The following is a 26004-nucleotide window of genomic DNA, read 5'->3' as shown; positions in this document are numbered from 1 at the left end:
CTGGTTATTCTAGTTAGCAATTCCTCTAACCTTTTTCAATGTTCTTAGCTTCCTTGCAGTGTGTTAGAACATGCTTCTTTAGCTCAGAGGAGTTTGTTATTACCCACCTTCTGAGGCCTAATTCTGTCTGTTCATCAAACTCATTCTCCATCTGGTTTTGTTCCCTCACTGGTGAGGAGTTGTGATCCTTTAGAGAAGAAGCATTCTGGTTTTCAGCCTTTTTGTGCTGGTTCTTCCCCATCTTTGTAGATTTATTTACCTTTGGTCTTTATGTTAGTGACCTTAGAATGGGGTCTCTGAGTGGATGTGCTCTTCCTTTATGTTTGTTAGTTTTTCTTCTAACAGTCAGGCCCCTCTGCTGCAGGTCTGCTGGAATTTGCTGGAGGTCCACTCCAGACCCTGTTTGCCTGGGTATCACCAGCGGAAGCTGCAGAACAGCAAAGATTGCTGCCTGTTCTTTCCTCTGGAAGTTTTCTCCTGAAGGGGCACCTGCCAGATGCCAGCCAGAGCTCTCCTGTATGAGGTGTCTGTTGGTCCCTACTGAGAGGTATCTCCCACCCAGGAAACACGGGGGTCAGGGACTCACTTGAGGAGGCCATCTGTCCCTTAGCAGGGCTCGAACACTGTGCTAGGAGGTCCACTGCTCTCTTCAGAGCTGTCACATAGGGACTTTTAAGTCTACTGAAGCTGTGTCCACCGCCGTCCCTTCCCACTGGTGCTCTGTCCCAGGGAGATCGGGTTTTATCTATAAGTCCCTGACTGGGGCTTCCGCCTTTTTTTCAGAGATGCGCTGCCCAGAGAGGAGAAATCTGGCAGTCTAGTCACAGCAAACTTGCTGAGCTGCCATGGGCTCTGCCTTGTTCGAACTTCCCTGAGGCTTTTTTATACTTTGAGGGGAAAACCGCCTACTCAAGCCTCAGCAGTGGCGGATGCCCCTCCCCCCACCAAGGTGGAGTGTCCCAAGTCGGTATCAGACTGCTGCTGTGCTGGCAGAGAGAATTTCAAGCCAGTGGATCTTAGTTTGCTGGGCTCCATGGGGTTGGGACCCACTGAGCAAGACTACTTGGCTCCCTGGCTTCAGCCACTCTCCAGGGGAGTGAATGTCTTTTTCTTGCTGGTGTTTAGGGTATGGGGGGAAAAAAAAACAAAAAAAAAACCCTGCAGCTACTTCGGTGTCTGCCCAAATGGCCACCAAGTTTTGTGCTGGAAACCCAGGGCCCTGGTGGTGTAGGCACGGAAGGGGATCTCCCGATCTGCGGATTGTGAAGACTGTGGGAAAAGCACATTATTTGAGCTATAGTGCACAATGCAGTCCCTAATGGCTTCCCTTGACTGGGAGTTCCCCGACCCCTTACACTTCCCGGTTGAGGCAATGCCCCACCTTGCTTTGACTCGCCCTTCTTGGTCTGCACCCACTCTCCAACCAGTCCCAATGAGACGAACTCTGTACCTCAGTTGGAAATGCAGAAACCACCCACCTTCTGTTTTGATCTCACTGCGAGCTACAGACGGAGCTGTTCCTATTTGGCCATTTTGCCAGCAATCAAGACACAAATTTTCTGATATCAGGAATGAAATAGAGGATATTGCTACAGACCCCACAGGCTTCAAAAGAATAACAACTATGAGCAACTGTGTACGTGTAAATTGGACAAAGTACATGAAATAGACCAGTTCATCCAAACACTACCACAGTCCACCCACAATATATTAGAGAATTAGAATAACCCTATGTCACTATTTAGGAAATTGAATGTGTAATTTAACAATTTCCAAAAATCGAATCTTCAGGCTCAGATGTTACAATGGAGTAAAAATGTTAAAAATTTTTGGAGAATATTCCAAATGTTTAAGGAGAATCTTCCAATCACTGCAATCTGTTTCTCAGGAAGCCACAGTCCTAGGGGAAGGGAGAGAGCACCACAACAAAAGAGTCCTAGGGGAAGGGAGAGAGCACCACAACAAAATTCTTTTGTTCTGTGAAACAAAAGAATCTGAACAGCAGGCCTTCTCTCCCAGGTCTTCCTGCTGATAGGAACAGAGGTGTCCATCTGATCTGAATAGCCGAAACACTGCGACAAGGGTGAGGCTGTGAGGTGGATAGCTTTCCTGCTCACCTGGCAGGGGAGTTGAGGTAGCTCCCACTCTTCACCCTGATAAAACTCCAGTACATCTAATTGAGAGCTCCTCCAGCACCCTCATCAAGTCTGGGAACTTAGCCTACCATTATGTATGACGTCTACCTACCTGCCTTAGCTACAACTGATACCTATATAGGGATACCTTTCCTCTTGACCTGAAGCCTGAATCATCAACTCAGCAAATATAAAAATGGGGGGAAATTAAATAAACAAAGTGTACACCATGAGAGAAGGAAATAAGCTTTAAGAGATCCCTGCCATTCCGACCCCATAAGAAACGGTGAACTTGCCCACACAACAAGAACTTAACTGCTAAAACCATCATCTGGGGAAGCCAGTTGGAAAAGATTCTCTATAAATAGGAAACTCATAAAGAGTTTTCATCCTAAAATCACCAAGAATCAAACTAGGTTAAAATAAACATTAAAGTATGATCCTTAAGAAAGAAAAAAAAGAAGTTAAAAAGAAACACAGTCCAATAAAAAATAAATTCAAGAACAATTTGATGAACTAGTCTACCCAAATGAGAAGGAACCAGAAAAGTAATTCTGGTAACATGACAAGACAGGGTTCTAAATCATCCTGAAAAGATCCTACTAGCTCCCCAGCATTGGATCCAAACCAAGAAGAAATCTCTGAAGTGCCAGATAAAGAATTCATAAGGTTGATTTTTAAGCTACTCAAGAAGACACCAGAGAAAGGTGAAAACCAACTTAAATTTTAAAAAATCAGGATATAATTAAAAATTTTTCAGAAGAATAGATATTATAAAGGAAAAAACAATGAGAGCTACTGGAAATGAAAGGCACACTTAGGGAAATACAAAATACAGTGGAAAATTTTAACAATAAACTAGAACAAGTAGAAGAAAGAACTTCAGAGCTTGAAGACAAGACTTTCAAAATAACCCAAACAGACAAATACAAATAAAAAAGAATAAAATAAACAAACAAAGTCTCCAAGAAATATGGGATCATGTAAAATGACCAAACCTAAGAATAATTGGTGATTCTAAGAAAGAACAGAAGTCTAAAAGTTTGGAAAACTTATTTGAGGGAATAATTGAGGAAAACTTCCCTGGCCTTGCTAGAGGTCTAGACATCCAAATAGAAGAAGTCAAAAGAACTCCTGGGAAATTCATTCCAAAACAATTGTCATTAAGGCACAGGGTCTTCAGGTTATCTAAAGTCAAGATGAAAAAAACATAATTTTAAGAGCTGTGAGATAAAAGATAACCTATAAAGCAAAACCTATCAGATTAACATCAGATTTCTCAGCAGAAACTTTACAAGCCAGAAGGGATTGGACTCTTACCTTTCACCCCCTGAAACAAAGTAATGGTCACCCTAAAATTTTCTATCTAGCAAAACTAAACTTCATAAATGAAAGGAAGATAAAGTCTTCTTCAAAAACAAATCCTGAGAGAATTTGCCACCACCAAACAAGCACTACAATAAATGCTAAAAGGAGTTCTAAATGTTGAAACAAAACCTTGATATACACCAAAATATAACCTCCTTAAAGCATAAATCTCACAGGGCCTATAAAAAAATAACACAATGAAAAAAATCCAAAGCATTTAGGCAACAGCTACGTGATGAGTAAAACAGTACCTCACATTTCAATACTAACATAGAATGTAAATGGGCCTCAATGCTACACTTAAAAATATGTAATGGCAGAATGAATTAAATAAACCACCAACCAAGTATCTGTTGTTTTCAAGAGACTCACCTAATGCATAAGGAGTCATGTAAGCTAAGGTAAAGGGGTGGTAAAAAATATTCCACACAAATGGAAACCAAAAGGAAGCAGGAGTAGCTATTCTTACATCAGACAAAACAGACTTTAAAGCAACAACAGTTTAAAAAAAAAAAAAGACAAGCAAGGACATTATATAATAATAAATGGATTTGCAAAACAAGAAAATATTACCATCCTAAATTATATGCACCTAACACTGGAGCACCTAAATTTATAAAACAATTGGTACTAGACATAAGAAATGAGATAAACAGCAATACAATAATATTGGAGGACTTCAGTACTATACTTACAGCACTACACAGATCATCAAGACAGAAAGTCAACAAAGAAACAATGGACTTAAACTATGCCCTAGAACAAATAGACTTAACAAATATTTACAGAACATTCTTTCCAACAACTACAGAATATGCATTTTTTTTTTCAGTATATGGAACATTCTCCAAGATAGACCATATCATAGGCCACAAAACAAGTTTCTATAAATTTAAGAAAATCAAAATTATATCAAGCATTTTCTCAGACCACAGGGGAATAAAACTGGAAATCAACTTCAGAAAGAGCCCTCAAAACTATAGAAATACATGGAAAGTAAGTAATCTGCTCTTGAATGAGCTTTGGGTTAACAATGAAATCAAGATAGAAATTTAAAAATTATTTGAAATGAATGATAATAGTTACACAGCTTACCAAAACCTCTGGGATATAGCAAAAGTGGTGCTAAGACAAAAATTCATAGTGTGAAATGCCTAAATCAAATAGTCTGAAAGAGCACAAATGGACAAACCAATGTCACACCTCAAGGAACAAGGAAAACAAGAACAAATGAAACTCAAACCCAGCAGAAAGAAAGAAGTAACAAAGATCAGAGCAAAACTCAATGAAACTGGAACAAACAAAAACAATACAAAAGATAAATGAAACAAAAAGCTGATTCTCTGAAAAGATAAACAAAATTGATAGACTGTTAGCGAGATTAACCAAGAAAAGATCCAAATGAACTCAATCAGAAATGAGACTGGAGGTATTACAACTGATACCATGGAAATACGAAAGATTATCCAAGTATACTATGAACACCTTTTCACACACAAACTATAACGTGTCGAGGAGATGGACAAGTTCCTGGAAATATACAAGCTTCCTAGATTAAATCAGGAAGAAAGAGAAACCCTGAACAGACCAATAACAAAAAGTGAGATTGAAACTGTAATTTTAAAATTGCCAACAAAAAAAGTTCAGAACCAGATGGATTCAAAGCTGAATTCTATCAGACATTCAAATAAGAATTGGTACCAATCCTACTGAGACCATTCCAAAAGACAGAAAAAGAGGAAGTCCTCATTAAATCATTCTATGAAGCCAGTGTCACCCCAATACCAAAACCAGGAAAGAACACCACCAAAAACACTACAGACCAATATCCCGATGAACATAGATTCAAAAATCCTCAGCAAAATACTAGCTACCCAAATCCAACAGCATATCAAAAAGATAATACACCATGATCAAGTCAGTTTTATCCTAGGGATGCAGGTATAATTTAACATACACAAGTCAATAAATGTGATACACCACATAAACAGAATCAAAATAAAAAATCATATTATTATCTCAGTAGATGCATAAAAAGCATCTGATAAAATTGAACATCGCTTTTTTATAAAAATACTCAAAAAAAACTGACATAGAAGAGACACACCTCAAGATAATAAAAGCCATCTATGACATACCCACAGGCAACATTATACTGAATGGGGAAAAGTTGAAAACATTCCCCCTGAGAACTGGAACAAGACAAGGATGCCCATTTTCACCACTTCTATTCAACATAGTACTGGAAGTCGTAGCCAGTGTAATCCAACAAGAGAAAGAAGTAAAGAGCATCCAAATTTGGAAAAGTGGAGGTCAAAATGTCACTGTTTGCCAATGATATAATCATATGCCTAGAATACCCTAAAGAATAATCCAAAAGCTCCTTGACCTGATAAACGAATTCAGTAAAGTCTCAGGATACAACATCAATGTACACAAATCAGTAGCACTGCTATACACTAACAGTGACTAAGCTGAGAATCAAATCAAGAAGTCAACCTTTTTTACAACAGCTGCAAAAATAATAATAGTAAAATATTTAGAAATATACTTAACCAAGGAGGTGAAAGATCTCTACAGGGAAAACTACAAAACACTCCTAAAACAGATCATAGATGACACAAACAAATGGCAACGTATTCCATGCTTATGGAGGGGGTAGAATCAATAATATGAAAATGACCATACTGCCCAAAATAATCCACAGATTCAATGCAATTCTAATCAAAATACCATCATCATTCTTCACAGAACTAGAAAAAAGCAATCTAAAATTCATTGGAACCAAAAGAGAGCCCACATGGCTAAAGCAAGACTAACCAAAAGGAACAAATCTGGAGGCATCACATTTCTCAACATCAAATTATACTACAAAGCTATAAGCTACCAAAACAGCATGGTAATTGTATAAAAATAGGCATGAAGACCAATGAAAAAGAATAGAAAACCCAGAAATAAGGCCAAATACTTACAGCCTTCTGTAAGTATTGGCAAAGCATACAAAAACATAAAGTGGGGAAAGGACACCCTATTCAATAAATGGTGCTGGGAAAACTGGCAAGCCACATGTAGAAGAATGAAACTAGCTCCTCACCTCTCATGTTAAACAAAAATTAACTCAAAATGGATCAAAGACTTAAATCTAAGAACTGAAACCATAAAAATACTAGAAGATAGCATTGGAAAACTTTTCTGGACATTGGCTTAGGAAAAGAATTCATGACTAAGACTCCAAAAGCAAATGCAACTAAAACAAAAATAAATAAGTGGGACCTAATTAAACTAAAAATCTTCTGTACAGTGAAATTATCAGCAGAGTAAACAGACAGCCTATAGAGTGGGAGAAAATATTTGCAAACTATACATCTGACAAAGGACTAATACCCAGAATCTATGAGGAACTCAAACAAATAAGAAAAAAGAAAATCCCATCAAAAAGTGGGCAAAGGGGCAGGTGCAGTGACTCACGCCTGTAATCCCACAACTTTCGGAGTACAAGGAAGGTGGATCACTTGAGCAGGAGTTTGAGACCAGCCTGGCCAATATGGCAAAACCCTGTCTCTACTAAAAAGAAAACACAAAAATTAGCTGGGTGCAGTGGCTCATGCCTGTGGTCCCAGGTATTTGGGAGGCTGAGGCATGAGAAGTTCTTGAGCCTGAAAGGTGGAGATTGCAGTGAGCCAAGATCATGGCACTGCACTTCAGCCTGGGTGACAGAGTGAGACTCTGCCTCAAAGAAAAAAAAAAAGAAGAAGAAGAAAAGGAGGAGGAGGAGGAGGAAGAAGAAGAAGAGAAAAGAAGAAGAAGAAGAAGAAGAAGAAGAAGAAGAAGAAGAAGAAGAAGAAGAAGAAGAAGAAGAAGAAGAAGAAAAAGAAAGGAAGGAAGAAGAAGGCAAGCAAAGGACATGAATAGTAAGTTCTCAAAAGAAGATATACAAATGGCTAGTAATCATATGAAAAACCTGCTTAACATCACTATGCTTACTACAAGGCTACAGTAACCAAAACAGCATGGTACTAGTACCAAAACAGATATATAGACCAATGCAACAGAACAGAGGCCTCGGATATAATGCCACACATCTACAGCCATCTGATCTTTGACAAACCTGACAAAACCAAGCGATGTGGAAAGGATTCCCTATTTAATAAACGGTGTTGGGAAAACTGGCTAGCCATATGCAGAAAAATAAAATGGGACACCTTCCTTACACATTATACAAAAATTAACTCAAGATGGATTACAGATTTAAATGTAAGACCTAAAACCATAAAAATCATAGAAGAAAACCTAGGCAATACCATTCAGGACATAGGCATGGGCAAAGACTTCATGACTAAAACACCAAAAGCAATGGCAAAAAAAGCCAAAATTGACAAATGGGATGTAAATAGACCAAAGAGCTTCTGCACAGCAAAAGAAACTATCATCAGGGTGAACAGGCAAACTACAGAATGGGAGAAAAGTTTTGCAATCTATCCATCTTACAAAAGTCTAATATCCACAATCTACAAGGAACTTAAATTTACAAGAATAAAACAAAGAACCCCATCAAAAAGTGGGTGAAGGATATGAACAGACACTTCTCAAAAGAAGACGCTTAAGCGGCCACCAAACATATGAAAAAACCTCACCATCACTGGTCATTAGAGAAATGCAAATGGAAACCAAATGAGATACCATCTCACACCAGTTAGAATGGTGATCATTAAAAAGTCTGTAAACAACAGATGCTAATTATGTGGAGAAACAGGAATGCGTTTACACTGTTGGTGGAAGTGTAAATTAGTTCAACCATTGTGGAAGACAGTGTGGTGATTCCTCAAGGATCTAGACCAAAATGCCATTTGACCCAGCAATTCCATTACTGGATATATACCCAAATGATTATACATTATTCTGCTATAAAGACACATGCACACAGATGTTTATTGCAATACGGTTCACAATAGCAAGACTTAGAACCAACCCAAATGCCCATCAATGATAGACTGGATAAAGAAAAAATGTGGCACTTATACACCATGGAATACTATGCAGTCATAAAAATGAATGAGTTTATCCTTTGCAGGGACATGGATGAAGCTGGAAACCAACATTCTCAGCAAACTAACACAGGAACAGAAGACTAAACACAGGGGGCGGAGCAAGATGGCCGAATAGGAACAGCTCCAGTCTCCAACTCCCAGCGCGAGCGACACAGAAGACCGGTGATTTCTGCATTTTCAACTGAGATACTGGGTTCATCTCAATAGGGAGTGCCGGACAATCAGTGCTGGTCAGCTGCTGCAGCCCGACCAGCGAGAGCTGAAGCAAGGCGAGTCATCGCCTCACCTGGGAAGTGCAAGGGGAAAGGGAATCCCTTTTCCTAGCCAGGGGAACTGAGACACACAACACCTGGAAAATCGGGTAACTCCCACCCCAATACTGCGCTTTAAGCAAACAGGCACACCAGATTATATCCCACACCTGACCGGGAGGGTCCCACTCCCACGGAGCCTCCCTCATTGCTAGCACAACAGTCTGCGATCTAACCACAAGGCAGCAGCGAGGCTGGGGGAGGGGCGCCGCCATTGCTGAAGCTTAAGTAAGTAAACAAAGCTGCTGGGAAGCTCGAACTGGGTGGAACTCACAGCAGCTCAAGGAAACCTGCCTGTCTCTGTAGACTCCACCTCTGGGGGCAGGGAACAGCTAAACAACAACAAAAGCAGCAGAAACCTCTGCAGATGCAAACGACTCTGTCTGACAGCTTTGAAGAGAGCAGTGGATCTCCCAACACGGAGGTTGAGATCTGAGAACAGACAGACTGCCTGCTCAAGTGGGTCCCTGACCCCTGAGTAGCCTAACTAGGAGACATCCGCCACTAGGGGAAGTCTGATACCCCACACCTCACAGGGTGGAGTACACCCCTGAGAGGAAGCCTCCAAAGCAAGAATCAAACAGGTATACTCATTGTTCAGCAATATTCTGTCTTCTGCAGCCTCTGCTGCTGACACCCAGGCAAACAGGGTCTGAAGTGGACCTCAAGCAATCTCCAACAGACCTACAGCTGAGGGTCCTGACTGTTAGAAGGAAAACTATCAAACAAGAAGGACACCTACACCAAAACCCCATTAGTACATCACCATCATCATCAAAGACCAGAGGCAGATAAAATCACAAAGATGGGGAAAAAGCAGGGCAGAAAAGCTGGAAAATCAAAATATAAGAGCGCATCTCCCCTGGCAAAGGAGCACAGCTTATTGCCAGCAACGGATCAAAGCTTGATGGAGAATGACTCTGACGTGATGAGAGAAGAAGGCTTCAGTCCATCAAACTTCTCTGAGCTAAAGGAAGAATTACGTACCCAGCGTGAAGAAACTAAAAATCTTGAAAAAAAAGTGGAAGAATTGATGGTTAGAGTAATTAATGCAGAGAAGGTCATAAACGAAATGAAAGAGATGAAAACCATGACACAAGAAATATGTGACAAATGCACAAGCTTCAGTAACCGACTCGATCAAATTGAAGAAAGAGTATCAGCAATTGAGGATCAAATGAACGAAATGAAGTGAGAAGAGAAACCAAAAGAAAAAAGAAGAAAAAGAAATGAACAAAGCCTGCAAGAAGTATGGGATTATGTAAAAAGACCAAATCTACGTCTGATTGGGGTGCCTGAAAGTGAGAGGGTAAATGGAACCAAGTTGGAAAACACTCTTCAGGATATCATCCAGGAGAACTTCCCCAACCTAGTAGGGCAGGCCAACATTCAAATGCAGGAAATACAGAGAACGCCACAAAGATACTCCTCGAGAAGAGCAACTCCAAGACACATGATTGCCAGATTCACCAAAGTTGAAATGAAGGAAAAAATGTTAAGGGCAGCCAGAGAGAAAGGTCGGGTTACCCACAAAGGGAAGCCCATCAGACTAACAGCAGATCTCTCGGCAGAAGCTCTCCAAGCCAGAAGAGAGTGGGGGCCAATGTTCTACATTCTTAAAGAAAAGAATTTTAAACCCAGAATTTCATATCCAGCCAAACTAAGTTTCATAAGTGAAGGAGAAATAAAATCCTTTACAGATAAGCAAATGCTTAGAGATTTTGTCACCACTAGGCCTGCCTTACAAGAGACCCTGAAGGAAGCACTAAACATGGAAAGGAACAACCGGTACCAGCCATTGCAAAAACATGCCAAAATGTAAAGACCCTCGAGGCTAGGAAGAAACTGCATGAACTAACGAGCAAAATAACCAGTTAATATCATAATGGCAGGATCAAGTTCACACATAACAATATTAACCTTAAATGTAAATGGACTAAATGCTCCAATTAAAAGACACAGACTGGCAAACTGGATAAAGAGTCAAGACCCATCAATCTGCTGTATTCAGGAGACCCATCTCACACGCAGAGACATACATAGGCTCAAAATAAAGGGATGGAGGAAGATTTACCAAGCAAATGGAGAACAAAAAAAAGCAGGGGTTGCAATACTAGTCTCTGATAAAACAGACTTTAAACCATCAAAGATCAAAAGAGACAAAGAAGGCCATTACATAATGGTAAAGGGATCAATTCAACAGGAAGACCGAACTATCCTAAATATATATGCAACCAATACAGGAGCACCCAGATTCATAAAGCAAGTCCTTAGAGACTTACAAAGAGACTTAGACTCCCATACAATAATAATGGGAGACTTCAACACTCCACTGTCAACATTAGACAGATCAACGAGACAGAAATTTAACAAGGATATCCAGGAATTGAACTCATCTCTACACCAAGCAGACCTAATAGACATCTATAGAACTCTCCACCCCAAATCAACAGAATATACATTCTTCTCAGCACCACATCGCACTTATTCCAAAATTGACCACATAAGTGGAAGTAAAGCACTCAGCAAATGTACAAGAACAGAAATTATAACAAACTGTCTCTCAGACCACAGTGCAATCAAACTAGAACTCAGGACTAAGAAACTCAATCCAAACCGCTCAACTACATGGAAACTGAACAACCTGCTCCTGAATGACTACTGGGTACATAACGAAATGAGGGCAGAAATAAAGATGTTCTTTGAAACCAATGAGAATAAAGATACAACATACCAGAATCTCTGGGACACATTTAAAGCAGTGTGTAGAGGGAAATTTATAGCACTAAACGCCCACAAGAGAAAGCAGGAAAGATCTAAAATTGACACTCTAACATCACAATGAAAAGAACTAGAGAAGCAAGAGCAAACGCATTCAAAAGCTAGCAGAAGGCAAGAAATAACTAAGATCAGAGCAGAACTGAAGGAGATAGAGACACAAAAAAACCCTCAAAAAATCAATGAATCCAGGAGTTGGTTTTTTGAAAAGATCAACAAAATTGATAGACCACTAGCAAGACTAATGAAGAAGAAAAGAGAGAAGAATCAAATAGACGCAATAAAAAATGATAAAGGGGATATCACCACCAACCCCACAGAAATAGAAACTAACATCAGAGAATACTATAAACACCTCTATGCAAATAAACTGGAAAATCTAGAAGAAATGGATAATTTCCTGGACACTTACACTCTTCTTAGACTAAACCAGGAAGAAGTTGAATCCCTGAATAGACCAATAGCAGGCTCTGGAATTGAGGCAATAATTAATAGCCTACCAAAGAAAAAAAGTCCAGGACCAGATGGATTCACAGCTGAATTCTACCAGAGGTACAAGGAGGAGCTGGTACCATTCCTTCTGAAACTATTCCAATCAATAGAAAAAGAGGGAATCCTCCCTAACTCATTTTATGAGGCCAACATCATCCTGATACCAAAGCCTGGCAGACACAACAAAAAAAGAGAATTTTAGACCAATATCCCTGATGAACATCGATGCAAAAATCCTCAATAAAATACTGGCAAACCAGATTCAGCAGCACATCAAAAAGCTTCTCTGCCATGATCAAGTGGGCTTCATCCCTGGTTTGCAAGGCTGGTTCAGCGTACGCAAATCAATAAACGTAATCCAGCATATAAACAGAACCAAAGACAAAAACCACATGATTATCTCAATAGATGCAGAAAAGGCCTTTGACAAAATTCAACAGTCTTCATGCTAAAAACTCTCAATAAATTCGGTATTGATGGAATGTACCTCAAAATAATAAGAGCTAGTTATGACAAACCCACAGCCAATATCATACTGAATGGGCAAAAACTGGAAAAATTCCCTTTGAAAACTGGCACAAGACAGGGATGCCCTCTCTCACCACTCCTATTCAACATAGTTTTGGAAGTTCTGGCTAGGACAATCAGGCAAGAAAAGAAATCAAGGGTATTCAGTTAGGAAAAGAAGAAGTCAAATCGTCCCTCTTTGCAGATGACATGATTGTATATTTAGAAAACCCCATTGTCTCAGCCCAAAATCTCCTTAAGCTGATAAGCAACTTCAGCAAAGTCTCAGGATACAAAATTAATGTGCAAAAATCACAAGCATTCGTATATACCAGTAACAGACAAACAGAGAGCCAAATCATGAATGAACTTCCATTCACAATTGCTTCAAAGATAATAATATACCTAGGAATCCAACTTACAAGGGATGTAAAGGACCTCTTCAAGGAGAACTACAAACCACTGCTCAGTGAAATAAAAGAGGACACAAACAAATGGAAGAACATACCATGCTCATGGATAGGAAGAATCAATATCGTGAAAATGGCCATACTGCCCAAGGTTATTTATAGATTCATTGCCATCCCCATCAAGCTACCAATGAGTTTCTTTACAGAATTGGAAAAAACTGCTTTAAAGTTCATATGGAACCAAAAAAGAGCCCGCATCTCCAAGACAATCCTAAGTCAAAAGAACCAAGCTGGAGGCATCACGCTACCTGACTTCAAACTCTACTACAAGGCTACAGTAACCAAAACAGCATGGTACTGGTACCAAAACAAGAGATATAGACCAATGGAACAGAACAGAGTCCTCCGAAATAATACCACACATCTACAGCCATCTGATCTTTGACAAACCTGAGAAAAACAAGAAATGGGGAAAGGATTCCCTATTTAATAAATGGTGCTGGGAAAATTGGCTAGCCGTAAGTAGAAAGCTGAAACTGGATCCTTTCCTTACTCCTTATATGAAAATTAATTCAAGATGGATTAGAGACTTAAATGTTAGACCTAATACCATAAAAACCCTAAAGGAAAACCTAGGTAGTACCATTCAGGATCAGGACATAGGCATGGGCAAAGACTTCATGTCTAAAACACCAAAAGCAACAGCAGCAAAAGCCAAAATTGACAAATGGGATCTCATTAAACTAAAGAGCTTCTGCACAGTAAAAGAAACTACCATCAGAGTGAACAGGCAACCTACAGAATGGGAGAAAATTTTTGCAATCTACTCATCTGACAAAGGGCTAATATCCAGAACCTACAAAGAACTCAAACAAATTTACAAGAAAAAAACAAACAACCCCATCAAAAAGTGGGCAAAGGATATCAACAGACATTTCTCAAAAGAAGACATTCATACAGCCAACAGACACATGAAGAAATGCTCATCATCACTGGCCATCAGAGAAATGCAAATCAAAACCACAATGAGATACCATCTCACACCAGTTAGAATGGCGATCATTAAAAAGTCAGGAAACAACAGGTGCTGGAGAGGATGTGGAGAAATAGGAACACTTTTACACTGTTGGTGGGATTGTAAACTAGTTCAACCATTATGGAAAACAGTATGGCGATTCCTCAAGGATCTAGAACTAGATGTACCATATGACCCAGCCATCCCATTACTGGGTATATACCCAAAGGATTATAAATCATGCTGCTCTAAAGACACATGCACACGTATGTTTATTGCGGCACTATTCACAATAGCAAAGACTTGGAATCAACCCAAATGTCCATCAGTGACAGACTGGATTAAGAAAATGTGGCACATATACACCATGGAATACTATGCAGCCTTAAAAAAGGATGAGTTTGTGTCCTTTGTAGGGACATGGATGCAGCTGGAAACCATCATTCTTAGCAAACTATCCCAAGAACAGAAAACCAAACACCGCATGTTCTCACTCATAGGTGGGAACTGAACAATGAGATCACTTGGACTCAGGAAGGGGAACATCACACACTGGGGCCTATCATGGGGAGGGGGGAGGGGGAGGGATTGCATTGGGAATTATACCTGATGTAAAGGACGAGTTGATGGGTGCTGACGAGTTGATAGGTGCGGCACAGCAACATGGCACAAGTATACATATGTAACAAACCTGCACGTTATGTACATGTACCCTAGAACTTAAAGTATAATAATAAAAAATAAATAAATAAATAAATAAATAAATAAAAGTAGACTAAACACTACATGTTCTCACCCATAAGTGGAAATTGAACAAGGAGAACACATGGACACAGGGAGGGGAACATCACACACCAAGGCCTGTCGGGGGGTGGGGGGCTACAGTAGGGATAGCATTAGGAGAAATACCTAATGTAGATGACGGGTTGATGGTTGCAGCAAACCACCATGGCGTGTGTATACCTATGTAACAAACCTGCACATTCTGCACATGTATCCCAGGACTTAAAGTATAATAATAAAAAAAGAAAGAAAAATTTGGTAAATTGGACTTTATAAAAAATTTTTAAATACTCTTCCAAAGACCCTTTCAAGGTGACAAAAAGGCAGGCTACTGAGTGGAAGAAAATATTTTCAAGCCACATGTCTGCCGAAGTACTCAAATCTAGCATATATAAAGTAGTATTATAACTCAACAGTGAGAAAACAAATACAGTTGTCCCTCAGTGTATATAGGGGATTGGTCCTAGGCCTCTACCTGTACCAAAATTCTCACATATCCATACTCAATCTTATAGTCAGCCCTGAGTATACAAAAAGCCAGCCCTCCATATATGCAGGTATTGCATCCTGCAAATACTGTATTTTTGATCCATATTTTGCTGAAAAAAATCCATGTACAAGTGCATCTGTGCAGTACAAACACATGTTGTTCAAGGGTCAGTGGTGATCCAGTTAGAAAATGAGCCAAAGACATGAGCAGACATTTCATAGAAAAGGATATACGGATGGCAAATAAGTATGTGGAAAGGTGTTCAACATCAATAGGCATTAGGGAAATGCAAATTAAGATCACTTTGAAGTATCACTACATATTTATTATGATAGTTAAAATAAAATAGTTGGCCAGGTGGAGGGACTGGATCACTCATATTTTGCTGGTGGGCATGTGAAATGATACACTCTGGAACAGTTGGACAGTTTATTGAAAAGCTAAATGTGCAATTATCATATAACCCAACAATTGTACTCTTGGATGAAAACTTATGGTTACCCTAAAACTTGCACATGGATATTCATAGTGGCTTTATTCATAATTACCAAAAATTAGAGTCAGTCTAGATGTCCTTTAATAAACGTTGTCTGAGATTGCCATTGCATGGTGATAATAAAGAGTAGACCAACTTTAGTTGGTTTCATTTTTGTATTTTAATTGTCTACACACAGCACACACCCTTATTGTCTTCACCCCAGGGTAGAGTGTTGTTACTGCCTTGTACTTGATGCACCACTACTGAAAGATATTAGCGGCACCATCAAAGCCTGCAGTGACATTGCTGTCCCTCCGCTAAAGCATGGGCCAGGCTTCCCTCAGAGAAACTGACTTTACAAATAGTAAATAGAGGCTCTTTCTGAAACCTGTCTTTGTAAACGCATTTCCCTCCCCTAACAAGGAGTTTTTGTCTTTCTGCCCTTTAGTCAGGGTCTTGGTCCTTGGTATTTCTTGCCACGGTGGGCAATAGACAAAGGCTCCCAACCACCTTGGATGGAGGCAGATATTGCAGCTATGTACCTTGTACCCAAAGGATTTAGCTACCATCTTGCTGGTGGCAGCCCTCCACCCCAAAGAGAGGAAATGCCACTGTTGCTTTGAGGAAAGGTTTGTGCCTTTGATTTTCCATGCCAAGTCAGCACTTAACTGTGACCCTGGACATATGAGGTGAAAAATCTTTGGTTTACTTTGGCATTCATGTCTCTTGCCCAACAACATGGGTTTCTGTAAACAGAAGTAGGCATGGAGGGAGGAAGGAGGATTAGATAAAAGGGACTCATCCAAGCAGGGCTAGCTGCACTATGCTGATTTCTATTAAATGACAAGGGGAGAGACCTTCTTACCCCTGTTTTCAGTTAGTGGTAGTTACTTTCATCTTAATCGAATTAATTACAAATTGGGAAGGCTTGGGTCAACTTCATAAAATGCTGTTATTTATGTTGACATTATTATGTGACTTTAGCTAATATTTGTTTAAATTTTAGATTCAGGGGCTACATATGTACATTTGTTATATGAATATATTGCATAATATTGAGGTTTGGGCTTCTAGTGTACCCATCACCCAAATAGTGAACATTGTACCCAATAGGTAATTTTTCAACCCTTGTTCCCTTCCCATTCCCCCACTAATTATTATTATTTTAATATCAGTAACCAGCAATATACCTGGCCACTCATGCATGTGCACACACACAAACCCTATTTGCTGTAGTGGAAACCACTATGGTGAAGGAGATATCCATGGTGGAAGAGTTGGACAGACTGGAGAAAGAAGGACCCTATCATTTGTTGACTGCCCACCATGTGCCACATACTCTGCTTGGTGACTTTACATGTCTTAGCTCATTTAATCCTCACCACATAATGTGTAAAGTAGGTGCCATTATTATTCCTGTGTTGCTGATGAGGAAGCCAAGGCTGAGGGAAGTGAAGTGAGATGATCAGATGTCACTCTCCTGATACTTAAAATTCTAAAATCCCCCCTTCCTCTGAGGATAAAAGTCCCAACTCGTTCCAGTCTCCAAGCTGTGTTTTAGGCCCCGTCAACCTCCCTAGTTTTATCTAGGCCCTCTTGCAGTAGGTGCTTCAGCCACACTGCTCTTTACTCAGTTCCTTTAATGTGCCATGTTCTTCTTCTGTGGGGCCATTACTCATGCTATTCTTTTTGTCTGGACTGTTCTCCTGTGTGCCCACCTGCGCTCACCAGCTGACTCCTATTCATTCTTCAGGTCTCAGCTTAGATTTCACATCCTCAGTTCTCAGGGTAGCCTCCCTTGATTGTCCCCTTTACTCTATAGTGTCCCTCAGACTATGTTAGGTCCCTTTGTTGTGTCCTTCTATCACATTCTGCATCTCCTCCCTACCACTAATATGAGTTTACATGCAACCCTGTGTTCAGAATCAATTTTCTTCATTAGATGAAACTTGCTGTCCATAAACTGTCCTGTTCTCTGCTCTATCCCTAGTACCCTAGTACCTAGTACAATGCCTGCACATGATAAGTATTCGATAAATATTGAGTGATTATATATTGAAACCCTCTATAATTAATACATAATAAGTGCTCATAAATATGGTTAAAATACAGTTGTTATTATTGTCCAAAAGCAAATAGTTAATAAGAGGCAGAACCAGGATTTATAATCGAAGTCTGAGTCTAAAATGCATGCTTTTATGATATGACTCTGTCTGCAGAAATAGGTTCTTGGCCCAGTACTGCCCTAACTGGTTGTGTGATACTTAGGGTGAGACACTATACTACACTGAATCTTAGTTTTCCCATCTGTAAAATGGTTATGGGGGTAGGCAAAGCTCAGATTTATCTTCATGTAACCTAGAAAAGGAGGAGAATAGAAGTCTAGATAGATAGGGATATAAGTAAATAAGGAGTTAACCAATACAAATCAGTATCATCCCTCTGCAAGACAGTTGATGAGCTATAATAAGAACCTTTGATGTTTTTATGCCCTTCAGCCTGGTAACCCTGTTCAAAGGCAATATAGAGTAGTGGATGGTATGTAGCCTTCGGTGTTAAAGAGCCCTGGGTTCAAATCCCAACATCCAATTTACTAGCTCTGTGGTACTAGGCAAGTTACCACCCTGAACCTCACTCAATTCCCTTCTCTACAAATGGGGTAACACCCACCTTTTAACCCATTTCTAAGGTTAAAAAAAATACAATAACATGAAAAGATGTTGTCTTAGTATAGAAAGAGAAACTTCTCCCACCATCCTACCCACCTAACAGTTCTTTCTGTAGTTCTGTGCCATTGAAGACTACTTCGTGAGGCAAGAGGCACAGGAAATGCTGAAAAAAGAGAGACTGAAGACAAGCAGGCTGATGTCAGAAGCCAGAGTCCAGTGTGTGGAGGTGGATCACCCGTAGGATAGACTGGGGCAGAGGGGAAGATCAGCTACTGAGGGAGAAGAAAAGATACTCAAAATCTAAGTAAGGGGATAATGGCTAGGCAGATCCTGAGAAGCATGGTAGGGAGCCAGTGGGAAGACAACAACATGCCTTAGAGCGGACCCCTTTCAAAACTTTGTAGCCCTTTCCCAGAGGCAGGCTTCAAATGCTCTTATTAAAGGCCCTTGAGACTGTGTTTCTTTCAGACCTTCTTCTTATTTAGTCACATGCATGTAAATTTTGAAATTGTAATCTTAGTGTGTACACTTTTTCAGTGAGTATCTTATCTCCAACATTGTCTATGTCACAAGTCTTCAATGGCTGTCAAATATCCTAATTTTGCTGAAAGCCCAGAAAGTACATCTCTGTGTATTAACTTTTTGCTTCCTTGAATTACCTCCTTAAAATATATTCCCAAGTATAGGATTCCTGACCCAGAGGGTATACAATTGGGATTTAATGACCAAAACCAGGTTTTTGTTTTTCTAAGAAAGAAATTACCCACAGTATCCTGTCCCCTTCTTTTTCTGGAACTGATAAACACACCCTCTAGAGTTGTGCTGTTTAATATGACAGCCATTAGCCACATGTGGCTGTTTAAATTTTAAGTTTGAGTAAATAAAATTAAATAAAATTCAAAATTCAGTTCCTCAGTAGCACTGGCCACATTACAAGTGCTCAGTAGCCACATGTGCCTAGTAGCTATTATACTGGACAGCACAGATACAAAACATTTCCATCACTGTAGTAAGTTTATTAGGCAGTGCTTCCTTAGAGTTTCTCAAGAGGTCATTTTTGGTTTCTTGGGTGGGAGTTCTTTGCGTTTAGAACTTTCCTGTGCATTGAGAGGCTATTTAGTATCTCTGGCCCATGTCCACTAAATGCCAGTGACACATTTCCTTGAGTCAATCTAACAGCCAAAACACCCTCCATATTTGCAAATGCCCCATAAGGGAACAAAATTAACACCATTCAAGACCCACTGAGCTTTTATCTTAGAGGAAAACATCTAACTTTTTCTTGAGACAAGGTCTTGCTCTGTCACCTAGGCTGGAGTGGAGTAGTGCAATCATAGCTTAAGCAATCCTCCTGCCTTATCCTCCTGAGTAGCTGAGACTACTGGCATGTGCCACCATGCATGGCTAATTCTTTCTTGCTTGCTTTTTGTAGATATAAGGTCTCACTATGTTGCCCACGCTGATTTCAAACTCCTGGGCTCAAGTGATCCTCCTGCCTCTGTCTCCCAAATTGCTGAGATTGCTGGCATGAGCCACTACACCTGGCCTTCTTTTTTGAGATGGCCTCAGGTTGGCTCTGCCTGGAGAGGGGGAAGCTTGGAAAGCTGGCTTAGAAAGAAAATGCTGGCTCCATTTCTGTTTTCTCCCTTCTTTTGCTGACCTGTTTCCTGCTTTTTGCAAATTGCAGGAACAAGACCCTGCAGATGGAGAAGATCAAGGCTCGTTTGAAGGCTGAGTTTGAGGCACTTGAGTCAGAGGAAAGGCACCTGAAGGAATACAAGCAGGAGATGGACCTTCTGCTACAGGAGAAGATGGCCCATGTGGAGGAGCTCCGACTGATCCATGCTGACATTAATGTGGTACGTGGCTGCCTGGAGCCTATCTCTAAAGCCCTTGAGAAAGTGGTAGTGGTGAATGATAGGACCTCTCCTTGAGATGTGACTTTGGCCAAGCTCGGGGAGCAGGTATCAGTGCAGGCTGTGGTGGAGTGGAAGAATTCAGCAGTTCTAAGGTCCAGCCCTGGCTCTGTCACTAACTGACTGTATATCACTGGACAAGTCCCTTTTCTCTGGGCCTCATTTTCCCTCTCTGCACTATAAGAGGGACTCAGTACCCTCTAAATGTACTGATTTGATGTGCTCTCATTCTGAGATTCTGGGAGTTGAGAGCTGGTCTTGGGGAAAAGCAGAGCAGGCAGCTGCCTCTGGAATGTAGTTTAAAGCACTCCAAGCTTTCAATCAGACCAAACAAATCATTTCTACTTGCTACCAAAGTGGGGCTTCCTCATTGGTATCTCCTTTGGAAACTGTTGGAGCATGGAATATGAACTGTCTGCTAAGGTGGTAAGCTCCCCTCTTTTGGAGTTATTCAAGCAGCATCTTAATGGACACTTGTATGAGCTGCTGTACTGATGATTCCTTCACAAGGAAGGAGGTTGGCAGTGCTGACCAGTAAGGTCTTTTCAAACCCTTATCGCCTATAACAATGAGGAATATATTTTTTAAATTTGCTTTCGAAGGAACTAAGTTTATATTTCTTGGAAACTCATTTCTGTGGCAATACTCATTTTCTGATATTGTCAGATCTAGGATCATAAAGGAATTATGAATGAGGTTTGGACAGTAAGCAATTGGGATTTTCTGTGTTAGAGATCACAGAATTCTAGATCTCGTAAAGTATTGACAGTTTGGCTGCCAGCTAACCAATGATGCAGGGCCAGTTAAATGAGGAAGATATTTGCCAGAAGTGCTAAGTATATAGGCCAGTGGATCTCAAACTTAAGCATGCATCAAAGTCACTTTGAGAGCCTAAGACACATATTGTTAGACTCCACCCCCGATTTTCTAACTTTGTATGTCTTAGGTGGAGCCTAAGAATATGCATTTCTGAGTCCCCAGGTGATGCTGATGCTTCTGATCCCTTGGCCACATTTTGAGAATCACTGATCTAGGAGAAAGACTGCTGGCCTGGGAGGTGGAAGCCCTAAGTCTTTATGCAGCATTTGCCACTAAGAAGTATTTCCCCAGGAAAGTCCGTTTTTTCTCTTTGAGCCTCAGTTTTCTATAAAATGGGAGTAAGGTGGACTAAATGAGCTCTGAAGGACATTCCAACTCTAAAATACTGTATTTGAAGAATACCATTTATTTAGTAGTAAATACTAAATGTAGCCCCTTTACTGAGTACTTTATATGAATTCTATCATTAAATCTTCACCAAGATTGCATGAGTTAAGCACTAGATTATCACCATTATACAGATGAAGAAACTGAGGCTTGACTAGAGTTACATAGAGAGGACATGGGAGATCAAGGACTTGAATATAGACTGAACAAACTCTGGAGCTTTTCTATTATTCACTGAGCTATAGAGCCTCTCTGAGAACCTTAGGATCTTTTCTCTTTGCCTGTCCCACTCTATGTTCCAGATGGAAAACACTATCAAACAATCTGAGAATGACCTAAACAAGCTGCTAGAGTCTACAAGGAGGCTGCATGATGAGTATAAGCCACTGAAAGAACATGTGGATGCCCTGCGCATGACTCTGGGCCTGCAGAGGCTCCCTGATTTGTGTGAAGAAGAGGAGAAGCTTTCCTTGGAGTAAGCTACCTGCCCCCAGTCTCTACAACATACCCTCCCTCCGACACATATACATACCTATGTACCTACACATACATGGGCATGTATACATATACAAAGCCTAGCCTGAAAGTCAGAGTGCCTAGTTTTAGTTCCAGGCCTTTCAGTGACTGACTCATCGTGTGATCTTGGGCAAGTCTCTGTGCCGGCTTGTTAAAACAGGAGGAGGATTATTAAACTGGATGAATTACTAGATGAATTAGAACAACTGCTAAGTGGCTTTTTAAATTCTTTGTGTGATATTAACAATACAAGACTATGTCTATAACTCTTAAGAGATCATTTCCCAAGTCAGGGTCTAGAAGGGGATATCTAGAAACCTCTAAAAACACAAAAGACTGAGCTTTCCTGGTCTTCAGGGACTAGCCTGGGACTTCATCTCCAGGCTCAGAGTTAAGAACTAGGCTTACCTTGCAGAGAGACAGAATTTGGCCTGGTAGAGGAAACCATTTCCTAAAGGTAGAGCAAGGTGTCTGTGGAGTTTGTGAGCTTCCTTTTCCTAGAGATATGTCACCAGAGGCCTTAGGACACTTAATAGGAATACTCAAAACAGCATGAGATAGCAGATAGGACTGAATACCCTTAAAGGACCTTGCTAGCTCAAGATTTCTTGGTCTTCTTGGTCTATCAGAGCTAAGGACCAAGAGGATTATCCTTCTCATCAGAGATTGGGCCTTGTACCCAGGGACAATAGCCTTGTGCTTGGGAAGGTTTGGGGACCTTCTAGAATGAGCCACAGCTCAACCCTTGGTTATATGGCATGGAGTCTTTAAGAGGAGCAAGGTTCTCGTTGCTTTCAGAATGATCTAGCCAGTGTCTCTCATCTTCAAAGTTACTTTGAGAAGCAGAAAGCAGAATGGCAGACGGAACCTCAGGAGCCCCCCATCCCTGAGTCCCTGGCCGCTGCAGCCGCTGCCGCCCAACAGCTCCAAGTGGCTAGGAAGCAGGACACTCGGCAGACGGCCACCTTCAGGCAGCAGCCCCCTCCTATGAAGGTAAGTGAGCTGGGTAAGGGTTGTGGAGGAAGCAAAGTATCCTCCCATGGAAGGGCCGTGGAAGGCTAGTTCTGGGTCTTTGGCCTTGTTTATGCTGGGCCTTCTTTTAATAGCCTTTGCTTGCGACACAGAGGAAGGGGTGACATGGGTGTGCTGTGTTGGACCCACAGGTTTTGTTGCCCCATGTTCCCAGAGGTGTTAGAATGCAGGGATATTTTCAGGCCCTGCTGAAGTGCAATTCTAAAAGTTAGAAACAACTCTTACACAAATATGTAATGAGCATGTATCGTAAATGAAGGAACCAGCAGGATTATAAAGCTGGTTCCAGCAGCATTTGAGGCACAGATATCTATATCATCGAGAAAGGAGAGGAAAGCTGAAACAAATTTGCAAAGTTAGATACAAAACTGGTTTACATCCTACAGGGCAATACAACTGTAACCTTTATAGTTGCTGTTTCTTCCAAACAGAAGTAATTTGCATCTCTACTGGGCAAAAGCCATTTGCAGCTTATTAGTGTAACATCACAGAGTCTGGGTCCTAATCAATTGGTAAATAGTCAAACAAAGAGACATTCTTCTAGAGCAGGGGTCATCAAACTACAGCCTACAGGTCAAATCTAATCTGTTCTCTGTTTTTGTTAAAGTTTTATTGGCCCACATGCATGTCTGTGTTTGCAAGCTATTGCAAACAGCATGCATGCAAGCTATTGTCTATCACTTCTTTCATGTAAAACAGAATTGAGTAGTTGCAGCAAACATCATGATGTAAAAAATCTAAAGTATTTGCTATCTTGGCCTTTACAGAAAATGTTTGTTGACCCCTTTCTAGAAAATTAAATAGTCCTTAAGTGGGCCTGTTAGACAACGTTTCAGTATAATGATGAATAGATGTGTAGTTCTCATTTTGCCTTACTTTCTAGTTTTGTATACTTTTTCTCAACACCTTTCTCTGAACTGGGTTATATCGTCCTTCCCATCTTCTATGGTATCCAAGAATATATGAGTCTACTCACTGATTATTGCTCCCTTCTGATGGGAAATCACTTTGCTTTCTGGACCCCTGGGGAATCAGAAGTCTAAGCTGTTGCCTGGAAGAATCTGACCACTAACTTTCTTTTTCCTGTGTCCCTCACCAGGCCTGCTTGTCATGTCACCAGCAAATTCACCGGAATGCACCTATATGCCCTCTATGCAAGGCCAAGAGTCGGTCCCGGAACCCCAAAAAGCCGAAACGGAAGCAGGATGAATAAAGAAAGGGAGAGCACATGAAGCTTTGCTAATTATAACCCCTCACCTTGACCAGAGTCATTGATGTCCTGATGTGAAACAACCCTTGCCCAACCCCACGAAGTCTCCTATTTAATGTGATGGAAGCACAACCCCTCTCTCACTTTGCTCCTATTTCTTTCTGCTCTTGGGATTTCCGGTTTAGGAAGAGATGTGGTTCAGGTGCTAAATAGTATGTCTGATGATCCCTTCTCTCTCACTCACATTTCAACCCCTGCCCTTGTTTGGAGCTAAGGGAAGGGCAAAAGGCTCAGATATGATTCTCTATCTCTTGTGCCTGAGGCCTGGAGCCTAAGGAGCTGTAGGGTCTGAGGGGCAGAGGAGGCCCATATCTTATTTCAGGTAAAGGACCCAGTATTTCCCCTCCTTGTACTTTTGCCTTAGGTTCTGAAGGGACAATAGTCTTCATGTTGGATTCTCCAACAGGCTGGGTGCATGTATCCCCCTACTCCTACCTTCATCTCATCCTTAAGGCCCAAAGGTAGCCTGGACAAGCCCTCCTTTTCACAATCATTTGGGAGGCCTTGTTGTAATTCTTTAGCTTGCTCCACTTCTGTCTCCCAGATATACTAAAATTCTTAGGTACTAGGCTGTGTGTCTTGGGATCTTAAGATCAGTGACCCTTTCCCCAATATCTAGTCTTTGCAAATTCTAGTAGAAGATTCCACAGTGAAATCAGTGAGCCAGACCAACTCTACATCTCCTGCGTAACCTACTGCCTAAGTCATTAGGGCTGAGGGCTGGGCTGTAGGGGCTTCCTTAGGCTGAGAGGGTCCCCAGGCTGACATCTGTGTTGGCTTTTGTTCAGAACCATTACTCTGGCACATGCTCAATGGTATATTGCAGGGAGGAGAGGAGTAGATTTAGATTAGAGTAAATGCCAATCACTTTACATATGAAGGTGGGTGAGACTTTCCTTCCATTCATCCCTTACTCTCTTGGATCTGACTTCTTCTGTAGCCTCAGCTCAGGACAGCTGCTGGCCACTCCTGTCCTGTGGATTGTGCAGGTGGCCTTTCCTCCCAAAAGAAAAGGCATCAGGCTCCCCAAGCCCCACAGCTCTCCTTTCCACCAAAGCCAGGTTTCCTGGTAAGGTTACTGGAAGACAAGGGATGGGGATGGGGGCTGACTGACAAAAAATTTTAGCCCTAGGTCTCAGTCCCTGGCTGGGGAGGGGGATATTTTTCCTTCCTTAAGTAGTTTTACATTGCCACAGTGTGTATGTGTTCATAATATAAAATGTTCCTCTGCTCTTTGAAAGTAAGAGTGTTGTGTCTGTACAAATCCTTTTAACATGCATTCATTGGAGTAAATTCTGAGTATCTACTGTGTATTGGATAATACAAAAGATGTAATGTCATTTACCTTTCTGGGTAGCTCTTGTTTGCTCTTATTCATTCTACCTTACAAATGAGAAAGCCAGGCACCAAGGCCAATAATTTACCTAATTATCACAATAATTTCCATTTATTTAGCACCTACTCTGTGCCAGGTCCCTATGCAAGTTGCTCTCTATAAATGATTGTATTTGATTTCCAAAACACCTTACAAGCTAAGTATTCTTACCACCATTTTTTTTTAAAAAAAAGGATACTGAACC

The 26004-nt window shown here is 40.8% G+C and overlaps 1 protein-coding gene across 1 annotated transcript in view; it reads left to right on the top strand.

Annotated features, from left to right (window-relative positions):
- Positions 1 to 25764, top strand: part of ZC4H2 (zinc finger C4H2-type containing) — a 558331-nt gene extending 532567 nt beyond the window's left edge. Inside the window, exons 4-7 of the mRNA XM_050777025.1 lie at positions 20172 to 20343; positions 21909 to 22081; positions 22953 to 23115; positions 24254 to 25764. Of these exons, the coding sequence (XP_050632982.1) occupies positions 20188 to 20343; positions 21909 to 22081; positions 22953 to 23115; positions 24254 to 24367 (606 nt within the window). The 5' untranslated portion in view covers positions 20172 to 20187 and the 3' untranslated portion in view covers positions 24368 to 25764. The remainder of the gene's footprint in view (positions 1 to 20171; positions 20344 to 21908; positions 22082 to 22952; positions 23116 to 24253) is intronic.
- The last annotated feature ends 240 nt before the right edge of the window (positions 25765 to 26004 follow it).

Source organism: Macaca thibetana, chromosome X, assembly GCF_024542745.1.
Source record: "Macaca thibetana thibetana isolate TM-01 chromosome X, ASM2454274v1, whole genome shotgun sequence".
Taxonomy (NCBI): Eukaryota; Metazoa; Chordata; class Mammalia; order Primates; family Cercopithecidae; genus Macaca; species Macaca thibetana.
This window is presented reverse-complemented; position numbering and strand designations above follow the sequence as displayed.